The sequence below is a fragment of the Crinia signifera genome, chromosome 4 (genome assembly GCF_055691185.1).
Source record: "Crinia signifera chromosome 4, ASM5569118v1, whole genome shotgun sequence".
Lineage (NCBI taxonomy): Eukaryota > Metazoa > Chordata > Amphibia > Anura > Myobatrachidae > Crinia > Crinia signifera.
In genome coordinates this window covers 25,871,805-25,887,091 of record NC_139220.1, presented here as the reverse complement: position 1 = coordinate 25,887,091, position 15,287 = coordinate 25,871,805, and the positions used below count along the sequence as shown (strand labels likewise).

Genomic DNA, 15,287 nt, shown 5'->3' with positions numbered 1-15,287 from the left:
TCCCCACTTCCCCAGGACCCCTGCCCAAGCTGACCGGTCAGAGGGATGAATGCTTGTATAAAAAGTCTCCCCCCGGCTGTGGCATTAATTTGTTGGCTGGTTGGGCCTGGTGCTGGTTCTTAAAATACGGGGGACGCCTAGTCATTTGGCCCCCCATATTTTGGGAACCAGGACCGGCCCTTGGACCTGGTGCTGGTTGTAAAAAATAAGGGAACCCTATTCAAATAGGGTTATATGGTTGTAAAATAACTACTTACAACCAGGACCGGCTTTGTGAGGGGGGGGGGGGGGGGGGGGATAAATTTGCATATGGCTAAAACAGCCCTATGCATTCGTATTAAGAATACGATTTTTCGTATTCTTACTAAGTTTCCCTTCCTGTGTGCAGTTGTGGGAGAAAGCAAAAATATATATACACATAATGTTATTTTTGGACCTTACAGTTTGGTCAGGCGTTGTACATATGGGGGTACACTAATACCCTTTCACACCACCGCAAAAACACTGTTTTTTTCCTCGTGGACCGGGGTCAGCAGCGATGTAAAAGGGGTTAACCCGTGTCCATTTAAATAGGGCAGTGTAAACTGGTATGCCGGGTCATCCAACCCCGCTCCTGTTTACAGCAATGGGGAAGCCCGACCTCCGGACCACAGCGTCCTGCAGTCAACATGGAGGTTGGGCGGGGGGGTGCACACAGCCTCCACTGCCGTACTTTGCAGACAGCAGCGGAGGCAGGGAGGAGGTGAATGGATGCCTGTGTGCGGCATACATTCACCTCGTCGATTGGGGCAGCGTAGCAGTTTACCCAGCAGCACGGCGATCGGTGGTCTCGGCGCTTGGAGATGAGGTCATCTCCAAGTATCAAACCCGTTTACACTGCGGGCCGGCACCGCATTGTAAACGTTGCAAATCCCGGATCCGATCTGGTATTTGGAACCATGTTCCAAATACCAGGTCAGAGCCAGGATTTTGGTTTAAAATGGGTATTACTATGCATCCGTTTTCAACACATAAAAATACAAAGTTCGAAATTGAGAAAAGTATTATTATCACTGGCTGCTGTTATTCGTTGCTTATGTATTTATTAGTTTCTGTCCCGAGGTCGTCAGAGAAGGTCTGGTTCCCGTCAGTACAACAGACGCCCAGTGCGTTCCGGGGATCATTATACAACAAATGACTCTGATGGCAGTTATGATCAATATAGTGGTTCCTCCCATCCTGGTCCATCTGCCCCTTTAGGGGTTCTTACCCGCAAACAGCTCCTCCGCGAAAACGACACCGGTCGAGACGCGGAGGCAAAAAGTTCAGAGCGAAGAAGGCCAGGCAGGCCGCCCTTGAACAGGACACCACGATAGTCTTTAATCTTTCCTCCCACAGGTTAACCGTTGCTGAATCCAAGGTTCTTAGTCGCGGACTTTCTTTTGTACCAACTAATTCTATCAATGACTTTGATTGGCAACTTCAGAAATATCGCCTGAATAGGCAATTACGCCTTCGTGAACATTATTCAAAATCTCCTCCAGTTGCCTCTGAATCTATTGCTCCTGTCCCTGCGCAATTGCACAATTTATTGCCTAGATCTAAGTTTGACCCCTTGTCAAATAATACATCTATTAAGACCTTTTCTAGGATGCTTGATGTTAATGTGAAATTGTCTATTAAAGCACAGTCTAAATCTCATGGTAAAATGCATAGTAATTTGTCTGCTGGTGAGTTTAAGGCTTTCAAATCTTTGTCAGCTAATCGTGATACTATCATTCTCCCCGCTGATAAAGGAGGGGCAGTGGTGATACAGGATTTGGATTCTTACAGACTGGAAATTTAACGCCAGTTGGCTGACCATAATGTCTATCAGCTTTTAACTGGCGATCCCACCAAAGCGTACACTAAATTGTTATGTTCTATTGTAGACCGGGCGGTCCTGAATGGCATCATTGGCAAAACTCTTGGTGAAGCATTGGTCCCTGGTTGGCCTGTTACACCAGTTATTTACACGCTTCCCAAGATACATAAACATCCTACGGTGCCCCCATTATATCAGCCAATGGTTCCTTATTTCAGAACTGCTCGGTCTATCTTGATTCTCTATTACAGCCTTGCATTATACAGCACCCACGTTATCTTCTTGATACCACTGCATTTATTAACAAATTACAAAATCTGCATGACATCCCTGCTGGATGTTTTCTTTGCAGTATTGACGTATCGAGTTTATACACCGTGATTCCCAATGCTGCTGGGGTACAGGCAGTACGGGATCTTATCGATGGACATGTGTCCTATACTGGGCCTTCTGTGGATTTGGTGTGCGACTTGCTGCTGCTGCTTACCCATAACTATTTTATACATGACGGCCGGTTCTACCTCCAGCGCTCTGGTTGTGCGATGGAGTCCAATGTGGCCCCATCGTACGCCAACGCCTACATGTTTGTGGCCGAGGAGGACATATTTTTCAAGGACCCCTATGTATCTAGTATGATCTTTTTTTATACCAGATAAATAGATGACATCTTTGTGGTTTGGACTGGCAGTGAGCAGCAGTTCGTCGACATGCTTAGTCGACATAATGCATCTATGTCACCACTGAAATTTACCTATGTCATCAGCCCTAATAGGGTCAGTTTTCTTGATGTATCAGTTAGTGTGTGTGATGGTGTGATCTCGACCTCATTGTACAGGAAAGAGACAGATCGCAACACGATTTTACATTTTACCAGCTTTCATCCTAGACCACTCGAATTCAGACTTCCCTTTTCCCAGTTTATAAGTGTTTGCCGTATTTGTAGTGATCGTGATGAGGCGATTGAACAAATTAACTGGTACTTATGTAATATCTGGGCTCCCGTTTTTCTTATGAGATCACTTCGGGCTCGCTGCGCTCGCCACACTATATAAAATCAATTCCATGCGTAGTTGGATAGTAGGGGTATGAAAAAATGGGTACTTGTGTATTTTGGCGGCGCCCCCGATGTCCGTCGTACGATGAACGTATCGCATCGCATGCTATGTACCCGATGGCATGCGATGCGACGCGATTTTGACCCCCTATACGATAAAAAATCGTATAAGCACCCTAAAGGGTGCTTTTGAGCACCCTAATGGGTGCTTACAATGTTAAATGCACCCCCACGCCACCCCCCCACTATAAACGTGAACCCGAAGCGTGGCGAGGGGCGGCGGTACGCGTCCTACGACCTTTTCATACCCCCACTATCCACGTCGGCGTGGAGTATAGAATAGTGTGGCGAGCCACCGAGCCCGAAGCGTGGCGAGGGGACGCGGATACCTTCACAGGTAAACGCGTCCCTTTGCGGGCTTCACAGGTATCCGCTGCGCTCGCCACGCTTCGGGCTCGGTGGCTCGCTGCGCTCGCCACACTATTCTATTCTCAACTCCACGCCGACGTGGATAGTGGGGGTATGAAAAGGTCGTAGGACGCGTACCGCCGCCGCTCGCCACGCTTTGGGTTCACGTTTATAGTGGGGGGGTGGCGTGGGGGTGCATTTAACATTGTAAGCACCCATTAGGGTGCTTAACATTGTATAAGCACCCATTAGGGTGCTTATACAATGTTTAATCGCATCGCATCATATGGCATTGTATGCCATGTACAATGGCATACAATTTAAAAATTGTATGCCATCGTGCACTATCGTACGATATCGCGTCGCATAGCATAACATCGTATGCGTTATGGTATGCGATGCGATGGGCGCCTCCAAAATACACAAGTACCAAAAAATGGGGTGCATTTAACCTGGGAGCCCAGATAATACATTAGTACCGATTAACTTTATGATTGGCAATTTTTTTGGTACGGGGGTATGATCTTGACCTTTTGTCCAAAGCAAGGGATAAAGCATTGTCTATTCTGAGAGAAGACCTTCTTAGGGTTAAAATTAAGTCCAGTCAGTCTGTCCGATCTAAATTACCTTGGGTTAACCATTTCAATACTAGCAGCGATACTATACGTACAGTGGCTAGACGGCATTGGCCCATTTTGGGTTCTGACAAAGACCTGAAGTTGGCCAATACTGACTTAATGTCGTGCTACACCCGTGGCAAGAATGTCAGGGACTGGGTGGTTCGCACAGACATCACACCACAGATTGATAATTCAGCACAGTCCTCCTTTCTTGGGAGGAAGAATGGCTGTTTTAAGTGTTTAAATTGTACCACTTGCAGGAGCATGATTAGTGGGGACAGCTTCAACCATCCATTCAGTGGTAAACGCTATACCATTAGGCATAAGGTCACCTGCACCACACGGTACATTGTTTACCTCATTTCATGTCCGTGTGGATTGCATTATGTCGGGAAAACTGACCGCACTTTAAAGGAGAGGATGGCTGGGCATCTTACCGCCATCCGTGCAGCCCTGCATTCTGGTACCAGTGATCAGCCTGTTGCGAGACATTTCGCACAGGCAGGCCACAGTATGGCCAATTTACATTATATTATTATCGATCACATACTATTGAGACTTAGGGGTGGCAACAGGTCCTTGGCCCTTCTTAAGTGTGAATCTCGCTGGATACACCGCTTGAAAACCATGACGCCCTTTGGTCTTAATGACCATTTAGGGTTTCACGCTTTTCTGTGATTCCAGTGATACCTCTGTTGATCTAAATTTAAACTTAAATTTATTTAAATTTTTCATGTTGATAAAACTGTTTTCATGTTCAAATATTTTATATGTTATCATGCAGCCTTGTGTACTATATCATTGCACTATATCATTATATTGTATTGGCTTGCTCTGCATTCATGTATGCATTCTTTCATTCATATACGCATTTTTTGACTTGTTACTGTATGTCTATTGGCACCGCACTTGTCTCCCCCTGTGGCTATCTGTCATTTGCATGGTTTCGCCTCCTTGAACGGACGCTCACTGGCTGTCATTGACGGTGCGCTTTGATCACGTAGTGGTTTCCATGGTGACGCGTCCCTGTGGGTGGTTTCCATGGTGGCTGTGACATGTCTGGCGCGCGTTGATGACGCTGCTCAGGTCGCCCGGCGGGAAGCGTGCCTGTGCGTGCACGGGTGAACGGGGATATAAGGTGAGTGTTTTATGCTTATTGTATGCCTGATGACGATTATTAAAATCGAAACGTAGCAGAAGTTCCTGCCTTCGTGTATCTTTCTTCATTCCGTGTGCTGCTGCAGCTGCTTGGATGCAGCGTGAGTATACTGCATATTAACCCTGAATAGGGTTCCAGCTGGCACCGGGACTTTGTTTTGGATTGTGGGTTGTGCCTTACCTATCGATATATATATATATATATATATATATATATATATATTAGTACTTTTGTAGATCGGCACTCCTCCAGGTTTAGTACAAGTAATGCCTAGGTGCCAATCAGAGTGTGCGCACATACCATATAACATAGATTGTCAGCGGCACTCGTAGGACTTTGAATGTAACAAACACGCAGACACTGAAGTCTGGGGGCAACTTTTCAGTTTTAATCAACCGTTTTCAAGCTTGAAAACGGTTGATTAAATTATATATATACGCATAACTTATAAATTATATATATACACATAACTGCCTAGGGATTGATTTTGACATTCCTCTAGTATATTGAAAATGAAGACTTTTAATACGAGATACAAGTAAGTAACAGATACAACTTCCTGGCTTTAGGGGCCGTTCTACGGTAAGACTGTATAACCAGTCTGTCAGATACTTTATGTAAGGGATACTTTTATCCTGGAGGAAAGACACCATGGCTGTTGGGATCAGGTAAGCGTAAGGCAGATGCCCTGGTTGCAGATCACTGTCCCGGGTGCGTTATCCTTAGTTCCGTCCTGCGGGGAGGACAGCCACCCTCGTGGTTACGGACGTGCTCCCCTGTAAGTTTTGTGCTGTGCAGGTGTAAGTGCCGTCATCCCCTGCCCGAGATTCATCGATGGCCAGAACGCTTTGGGACTCTTGCATCAACTGTCCCCCTCGTCTGGTCTGCGACGTGCTCTCACGCACATAAGGCGGTCTCCCAATCTGTAGACAGACACAGTTGAAGTTTATAGTCTCACCAAGGGGCCCGTTTATCAGTAAATATTTTGGCTTATTCTCCCAAAACACCCATGTTTGGTTTTTGCAAAGGACAAAACCATGTGCACTGCAGGTGGGGTTGATGCAGTGCACATGGTTTTGTCCATTAGAGAGTGAATTTGCCTTTGTGAGTGAACCAGAATAAGGGCCTGTATCTAATGTTCTCATCAACACGTCAGTGTTCCGACCAGGAGGCCCCTGTTTTTATGGAATAAAATAACTGTTCAGCGTATATATGTGCTTACCTGCTGTCCAGGATACTCCCAGGTAAACTCCACACCGATCTCCAGCTCACCCAGGACAGTACAGGTGACTATGAAATTCTCCCCGGCCCGCACGCTGCTCTTTGAGGCTTCCACAGTAGGTTTGGGTGGAGCTGATGGGTCTGCAATAAACAGTTATGTATGAGTGAAGGGTTGGATTATAAAATACTTGTTTTGAGCCTGGGTAGGATCTTCTACTTCAGGCCTAATCAACCTCTAGCTCAACAGCTCTTGTGAAACTACAAGTCCCAGCATACCTTGCAACAGTTTTGCTATTATAGAATGTTAGAACTGTGGCAAAGAGTGCTGGGATGTGTAGTTTTCCAACATCTGGATAGCCACAAGTTTGCCAGACCTGTTCTATCAGATTCTACTTAATATTTATTTAGCGCCTTCTAGAAGATAATAGATACTGATTGGTTACTACGGGCAACACCTCATCTTCAGTAGAACTCCCATCTCCCAGCTGCATGTTAGAACCATGAAAAGGTCAGGTCATTTAGCCAAACCAAATATGCATATGTAGGTGTGGCATGTCCGACCATCTGAACACACAAACTGTATTGGGGCATATGTAATAGTGTCATACTTACCTACTCTTAAAGTTGCCTCTCTCTGAGCTGTCCGGAGAAGAGACCCAATGCTGCACATTGGGTGGCGGGGCCAAGGCTGATGTCACAAAGCCCCGCCCCCAATCCAAACAAACTCTGCAATTTGTGGGTCCATGGGGAGGGGGTGGGGCTAAAATGATTCTATTCCTGTGGACCCGCATATTCTGGAATTGGTTTTAGCAGCTCCGGGGGTTGTGGGGGCTTTGGGGAGCATGCGGAAGACTTGCTCACCTTCTCGGTGGGCCAGATTTTTGGGAGCCTCTTGACCATTCGGGGAGGGTAGACAAATATAGTGTCTGAGATTGCAGGAGATGCAGAATGCCAATCAAACATTGATTTTTTTTTTAATTATTGAAGCGGAAATTATTTACAAGGCAAGTAAGAATTACACAGAGGTCCTGGTGGACCTCTGTGTCTGTGTATTTCTTACTTAAATAAGACCTGTGAGTGCCGCTGCTGACTAACCATTTACATATAGATATAGATAATATGCTTTGTCAAGATGCAGCATACCAGACGCCCTCACAGCTCCAGTGTTTAGGTATCCTGACACCTTGTATTGTGTCTCTTGACAAAGGCCACCTAGTGGCCGAAACTTCAACTACATGATAAAAAGTAAGATATAATTTTTTGGTGATGTACCATTATTAAAATGTCATTGCTATAATCCGGTGAGTGCCCTTATGGGATTGAAAGGATCCTACAAATTACTATTATTGGGACGTATTGTGTCACCGTACAGGAGCACCCCATAAATTTACAAAGGATGGTCATGAGTGCCATTGTAAAGTGCAACGGAATCTGCTGCGCTATAGAAGAAATCAAATTAAAATAAATGAGTGCAGATTCCCTTCAATATATATATATAAATATAAAATACACAATGCGTCAGTCTGCCCTGCTGCCCAGCATACTAAGGGGGACATTCTTGAAACTAAAAATGCAGTAAAAACCCCGTTATCAGGGTTTTTACTGCATTTTGGGATGCTTTAAGCATCCCCCGCCGAGTTATCGGAACGGGGGCATTGCCAGAAAAATCTTGCTATGCCCCACAGAAGCCTATGGGCTTCTACCATGACCCACCGCCGCTCTGCACCAACCCACCGCCACCCCACACCGACCCCCGCCACCCTGCACCGACCCACCCTCACTTGTGTCCGGGCAGCACAGAGAAGTGCTGCACGGACCTGTGACCTCCTCCTCCCTGCACTGTGATCCTCTGCCGGGTGCAGGGAGGAGGAGAACCAGCCCCCCCCCCCCTTCGCAGCAGCAGCATTAGCCGGGTAAGGGAGGGAGGGGAAAGCCACTGGGACCCGCTGACTCACCGCAAAGGACAGCTCTTAACGCAAGAGCTGTCCTTTGCCATAATTATCGCATATGTTAAAGCATATGCGATAATTATGTATGCGATGGGCGGCGATGTGCGGGATGTAAGAACATCCCGTCCTAAATAACTACTAAACGCTGCAGCAGAAACAGCAGCCAGCAGGTAACAGGTCTGATGCCTCACCTCACAACGAGGTCCTGGCAGGCTGAAACTTTTGTGATGGCGCGAGTGCCGTGACGTCACGCAGCGCAAAGAGGGTGCCTGGTCAGTGTGTGCAGATCGCTATCTTGGATAGTAAAGTATGAAAAAACACCTGTTCTGGAAAAAATGTGAAAAACCACAGTCAACCTTTTTGATGTAGACTTTTCACATGTTGACCTATTGTATGTCTCAAACTTTTGACCATCTTCGATCTAAGGTATGTCAATTTTTCTGATGTGTCGAGGAGTAAGTAAAAAGTTACCCATAGCAACCAATCAGCTACTATGCATCGTTTCATAGAATGGGGCAGATATATTAAGCCCGGTGAAGAGATAAAGTGGAAGGTGATAGTGCACCAGCTAATCAGCTCCCAACTGCCATTTTTCAAACACAGCTGATTGGCTGGAGCGTTATCACCTTCCACTTTATCTCTTCACCAGGCCTAATACATCTGCCCCAATGTACCTTCTAAATGCTACTGTAGAAGCCGCGGACAATGAGCTGGAACACTTACAGTGCACGTATATCAGCATGTACTTGGTGGACATCTGCCTCAGGTTCCCTAACTCCGCAATGCAGTACAGGGACCCAGCCAGCGAGCGCTGCGGCTGGTAGATGATGAATCCTTTCTTCAGGTCATAGGAAATCTTCACCCCGTCCACGGCGATCGGCTCAGGCGGGAACTCTCTGTGCAGGGTCACCTTGGCCAGCGGGTTGGTGACCTGGCAGGGGAGCAAGGCCGGCTGCCGCGTACGCAGCTGGACCACCACATAATAGTCTTCCGTCGGGACGAAAAGTTCCTGGGGATCTACATGGGAAGAACGAGACAGGATTGGCGTCCTGGAGACACACTGTGACAATTCCACCAGTTTATCAATAATTATATGAGGCATATGTATCGGTATATAGTCACTAGGTCGACATACATTAGGCCGGCCCCTAAGGGTCGACAGGGCTTCGGTCGAAGTAGGTCGACATGAAATAGGTCGACATGGCTAAGGTCGACAAGCTTTACGTCGACAGTCAAATGTTTGAGATGAGTTTTCATGTTTTTTGAGCCGACATGTGTCGACAGGTGTCATTTCATACCCTACTATCCACTAAGGCTTTAAGGGAGAATATAAGAGTGTGCTGACTAAAACTAGCCATGGGAGGGGATGCAATATCAAGGGGGAATACATGCTGGTTGCCAAGGGGGAATACATGCTGGTTGCCAAGGGGGAGTGAATTGCTCGTTGCGAAGGGGGAGTGAGATGCTGCCTCTTCCCCAGCCGCACACAAGGGAAAGGCGTGACAGCTGGGAGAGGAACTGTGCGCTGCCCGTCTGTATACACAAAGCAGGTCCAGGGCTATTTTGAAGTCTCCAGCTGGACCGCGAGCCAATAGGAGTTTGCGGTCCGGCAGCCAATCAGGAGCCACCAACGCCTATAGGGCCTGTTTGAGAGGTGTATTCTTGTACAGCAAGGCATAATATGGCGACACCATATTCATTAAAAAAAATTATATTTACTTCTAATCTTTCTTTTTTTATTCCATCATAAACTCAGATGTCCTTTTATAAGCTCCAAATAAAATAATAGTCGCTCACCTGTAACAAAGACATACGTTTTGCCCATTTTCTCTTCTCCATCGTGGCAGCGGTCCCCGGTGCACTGGAAGCCGCCACAGCTGAATTCCCCGGTATCCGCCGCGGTGGTGTTCACCAGGATGAGCTGGCTGTATCGGCCAAAATGTTTTATCCTGGAATGAAATGACTGGTCAGGTTCACCAGACAAGCTGTGATTGTGCCCTTGTGGTGGTATCAGGACACCAGGGAGAAACATCAGGAGGTCCCACACTAGACTGGTCACAACAACCAACCAGCCTTGTATTGCTCTATGGGCCTGATTCAGAACTGCTCGCTAGGATGCGTATATTCAATGTCTACCGAGCAGGTAAAGGCCTCTCCACCGAATGCAAGCCCACCCGCCCCAACCGGGAGCGGATGTGTGTGCTTTCACATCCGCTCACATGCAGCCGCATGGAGGAGAAATCATACGATGGTCGCACGCCATCGAATGCGATGCGCTCTACTCCCCTCAGGCTCAGAGTGAGAAGGGAAGCGGCGGCAGATAATAGAGGGAGCCACCTGGATCACTGCCGCAAGCTACTGGTAGCTCGCAAGCAACGGGTTGGCGACCACTGCATTAAACCACTATTAAGCCACTATTAAAAAAAACTGGAGTGGCCACAGCCTGTGCACACATTACACCAGGTAGAGCCCCTCAGCCACAAATATGCAGAGGGCAGCTGTAGTCGTATGGCCCGCACCACTAAAAGTGTAGACACTGTAGTGACCATTACGCATTATGCCACACACCGTAATGCCAGTTACACCTAATACCATAATGCCAGTTACACATAATGGCACATACACATACATCGTAATGCCCGTTACACATAATGCCACACACTGTGATGCCCGTTACACATAATACCATAATGCCAGTTACACATAATGGCACATACACATACATCGTAATGCCCGTTACACATAGTGCCACACACTGTGATGCCCGTTACACATAATGCCACACACCATAATGCCATTTACACATAATGCCCTGCTGTTTTCTCACTTCTGTGGAGTCTCTGGCCCAAGGGTACAGCTACATGCTCCTTTTACTGGACAGAGTTTTCGCACTTGCCGAGCCGGGACAGGAAGGTCCAGGGGTGGGCAGGGGGCGGCAGCAGGGGCACAACCAGGTCAGAGGGGATGCCTCCATGCAGTTCAGCCTGCCTCCTGTATTCTTTTTCCCCATTCCCCATGTGCAGTCACAGGGGACTGCCTCCCTGTACAGCCAGCTACCACTTCATCACCCTCCCCGCCGTGTTTGGCGCCCAGCTTTTACAATGCGATCCTGGGCGGTAATATCCTTGATAAATGGGCCCCTATGACTTCTCTCAGGTGCTCAGAGACATTTAGTAAAACTGTCTAACCTTATTTTCCGCTAGTTGTACTTACTTCAGCCTTCCCTCATCATCCTCGTGCAAGTAATGGGGATAGTTCCATCGCACAGATGTCCCTTTGCAGCGGAGATCCAGCGTCTGACCGGCTTTCACGGTCACCGTGTCGCCAGCCTGTTGAAACTTCCCTCTCTGCAGGACCTGAAACAAGATGGACGCTGCTGCGTGCCTCTGCGCTGGAGATGTAGCAGGTTTAGCCTTCGATGGACGTTTTATAGGGTCCTGTTTGGGCTTCTTTGTGACCGGTTTCGTGGACACTCCATCAGCTGTTTGTTTTGTTGCCTTTTTGCCTGTGGCCTTGTCTGGTTTCTGTGTGACGTCGCATTCAGCTGTAGGTACATTACTAGTTACTGAACCATTTCACATAACACTATGTATAACAGAATAGTATGGCTGCCCCCATCACTTTGCCCATTGAAAATGTACAGTGATAGAACAAAAACATTTTGCACAGGTCATTGTATCAAATGCAAATAGCAAAAACATAATAACTGTACAGTATATAAATGCGACTAAGGGCCTGATTCTGGTTGACTGGGCTGACTTAGACTTGCGGCGTCTGGGTTCCGAGAACGGGGCAGGCAGCTGATATCCTGTGGCGTCAGCCATCTGCCCTGGCAGGCAGGTGCCCGTCTGCATCACGTGGGGACGCCCAGCGTTTTTCTTGGTGCACCCAACATTTTGGTGGTTACGCCCAGGAAATGCAGGATGTTTGCATGCAAACGCCCACTGCTCGCCTCCGTTCCACCCACCCTTGTGTGAGCGCCACGGAGCCAATGCAAGTCTCCAGCACAGGAGCCCTGAATATGTGCATGCGCATTTCTAAAACATTGGTCCCCGGTGCTGGGACCCTGAGTTCTTATGTGCAGTCATACTTACAAAAGTCGATTCCGACATCGGGTAAATGCCTGCCGGGATCCCGACTGTCGGGACTAGGACTGTTTAATGCGCAAGGAGGCGTATTAGGAAAGATCTGAATTAAGCTGCTGGCCCATCAGAGCATGGTGGTGGGGCCATTGTTATTCCGCCATTCATGGCAACACTATTTGACATCAAGCATTAACCATTTCCATCAATGGTTTATTAACATCAATAACCAATGGCCATCCCTAGCTTATGGCAATGCTAAAAAATGACAGGTAGAATATGATTGGTTGCAGGCCGCCAAGAGATCTGATTAGTCCTGGCAAGCTTGAGGGTGGCGACGAGCGATACCTCCTTGTGAATACTGGGGCCCTCTGTAGAAGCACCGCCCACTAAAGTGGGTGTGGCCACATTCTCTCAGGGGCATGGTTACTCCTCCTTGGAAGGCCTGGGCTATTGGATAGACACGACCCCTGATTGGGTGCTATAGGTTACAGCACTGCTGACACGTGCCTATACCACCGGTGTATTACATACCCCTCTATATTTAATATTGCTTCATTTTTGAATGAGTTGTCTCTTTGGTAAACCCATGCGATTATAAGGCAGCAGATCATATGAAGCATGGCCATAGTGAATGCAGCCAGGCTTAGACTTTAGCAAGAGGAGAAACTTTAATTTACAGCAAAAATGCACAATGTCCCCTTTGTATATTGTGTTACATTAGAACCATGGCCAGAGTCATCGTCAGTAAGATATAGCACCTACAGTATCTGGCATAGGACGGACAGACAGGTCTTACCTAGAAGGAAGAGGCTGGGCAGCAGGATCAGCAGCACTTTGTAGTCCATAGCTGGGCAATGTAGGATCCTGCAAATTCCACTACAGAGTGTGAGGAGGGTCTCTGTGTACAGTGGTTATGGTCAGTGCAGATTCCAGCAGCCAGGGAGGAGGGGAGGTGCAGCGAGGGGACATGGCAGGGAGGTGGGGAGATGGAAGAGAGGTGGGATTGTACTCAGGGATACATTCCCAGCCAGTTCAGGTCGCTTCAGGGATGGAGCATTTATTACCAGGTAGAAGGGGCCATTCTGGAGGGTATGGACGTGACCAGCTGTACCCCCTGGTAGCACGGAGTTAGGAAGGGAGACGCATCTTGCAGCGACTACGTTCATACACCAGGAATATACAGTGAGGCTGCCGTTACTATATAAAACGTTTAAACATAAGGGGTGAAGTTGCAATAGTTAGAAACATAGAAGAATGTGATTGCACATAAGAACCACTTGGATCTAGGGCCCGATTCTGGTTCAGTTGCAAAAGCAAATTCTCTCTCTAATGGAAAAAAAAACATGCTGCACTGCAGGTGGGGCAGATGTAACTCGTGCAGAGAGAGTTAGATTTGGGTGAGTTATTTTGTTTCTGTGCAGGGAAAATGCCAGTTAGGGACATGGTGGGATTCAAACCCATGACACCTCAGTGATACAATACTCTCAACATTTGCAGCCATCAGCTCGGGACTGTTAAAAAGGGGTCATGGCCTCAGTTGGAAGGGGGCATGGCCTCAGTTGGAAGGGGGCATGGCCTCAGTTGGAAGGGGGCATGGCCTCAGTTGGAAGGGGGCATGGCCTCAGTTGGAAGGGGGCATGGCCTCAGTTGGAAGGGGGCATGGCCTCAGGTAGGTTTTCATCATTTTGGGGGCATGTCCAGGGTGGGATATGATCATTAGGTTGACATGCATTGGATCGACCACTAAAGGTCATCAGGCCTTATGTCGACACCTGAAATGGGTTGACATGGCTACGGTCAACAGGGTTAGAAGGTCGACACAAGCATGACAATGACAAGGTGTCAACACAAATTTTTCACGTTTGTTTTGAGCCGACATGTGCCGACAGGTGGTATTTCACGCCCTACCATCCACTAGGGCGTGGAGGGAGAATAGAGTATTGTTCCAAGCACAGCGAGCCAACGCGAGGGAAGGCGGAACACTTTGACCGTGTCCACGTCGACTATGCCGACATTCGGGGAAAAAACTCATGGTGACCTTTTGACTTTGCTATTGTCGACCTAATGCTTGTGTCGACATTCCAACCCTGTCAACCTTAGCCATGTCGACACATTTCAGGTGTCGACCTTCAGTGGTTGACCCAATGACCCATACCCATCCAGGACTCCCCAGCAGCTGGGCAGCCCCCCCCCCCCCCCCAGCTCACCTCCCAGCGATGTTTTCCACAGCATCTATCTAGATCAGGCATGTCCAATCTACGGCCGTCCAGCTGTTGTGAAACTACAAGTCCCATCATGCCTTGCCACAGTTTTGCTATTAGGGAATGCTAAGACTCTGGCAAGGCATGCTGGGGTGTGTAGTTTCACAACATCTGGAGGGCCACAGTTTGGACATGCCTGATCTAGATTATAAGCTTGCGAGCAGGGCCCTCCTACCTCTATGTCATTTTGTTACTACCCAGTATGTTCCATCACTGTTTCCTATTGTAAAGCGCAACAGAATTTGCTGCGCTATATAAGAAACTGTAAATAAATGATAAATAGGTATCACTTGTCCAAAGGCACCCCCAACCGTCCTCCCATCTGTACGACACTGCGGCTCATAGGTAGGACAGCAGTACAGTGTCCGTCCGAATAGTAGGACTGTTCCACTGAATTCGGGGCATTGGGAGGTACGGCGCAGTCACCGGTGAGGCAGTTATGCTAACCATTACACCATTTATACTGTTTATTGCTAATGCAGACACAAACATTGGGAATAAACAGGCATTATTACATACCTCCCAACATATTCCTTGGAGACACCGGCAATCCCAGCATGCACCGCTGCCCCCACAGTTTCCGGGGAAGACCTTGCTCAGCCCCAACCTCAGCAGCACCAGGAAGCGCTCCCACCCCAGCGCAATCTATTGTGCCTGCGCTGAGCCCCCCCCCCCCCAGGACCCGGC

At 47.9% G+C, this 15,287-nt stretch overlaps 1 protein-coding gene across 1 annotated transcript; it reads right to left on the bottom strand.

Annotated features, from left to right (window-relative positions):
* Positions 1-5,648: 5,648 nt before the first annotated feature.
* Positions 5,649-13,272, bottom strand: LOC146072264 (platelet-derived growth factor receptor-like protein). Its single transcript, XM_083179583.1, has 6 exons — positions 13,136-13,272; positions 11,468-11,798; positions 10,052-10,203; positions 8,978-9,271; positions 6,307-6,446; positions 5,649-6,007 (listed from the first exon to the last, which is right to left on the bottom strand). Exons 1-6 carry the CDS (start codon positions 13,182-13,184, stop codon positions 5,807-5,809), a joined length of 1,167 nt encoding a protein of 388 aa, XP_083035709.1. The 5' UTR covers positions 13,185-13,272; the 3' UTR covers positions 5,649-5,806.
* Between the last annotated feature and the right edge of the window lie 2,015 nt (positions 13,273-15,287).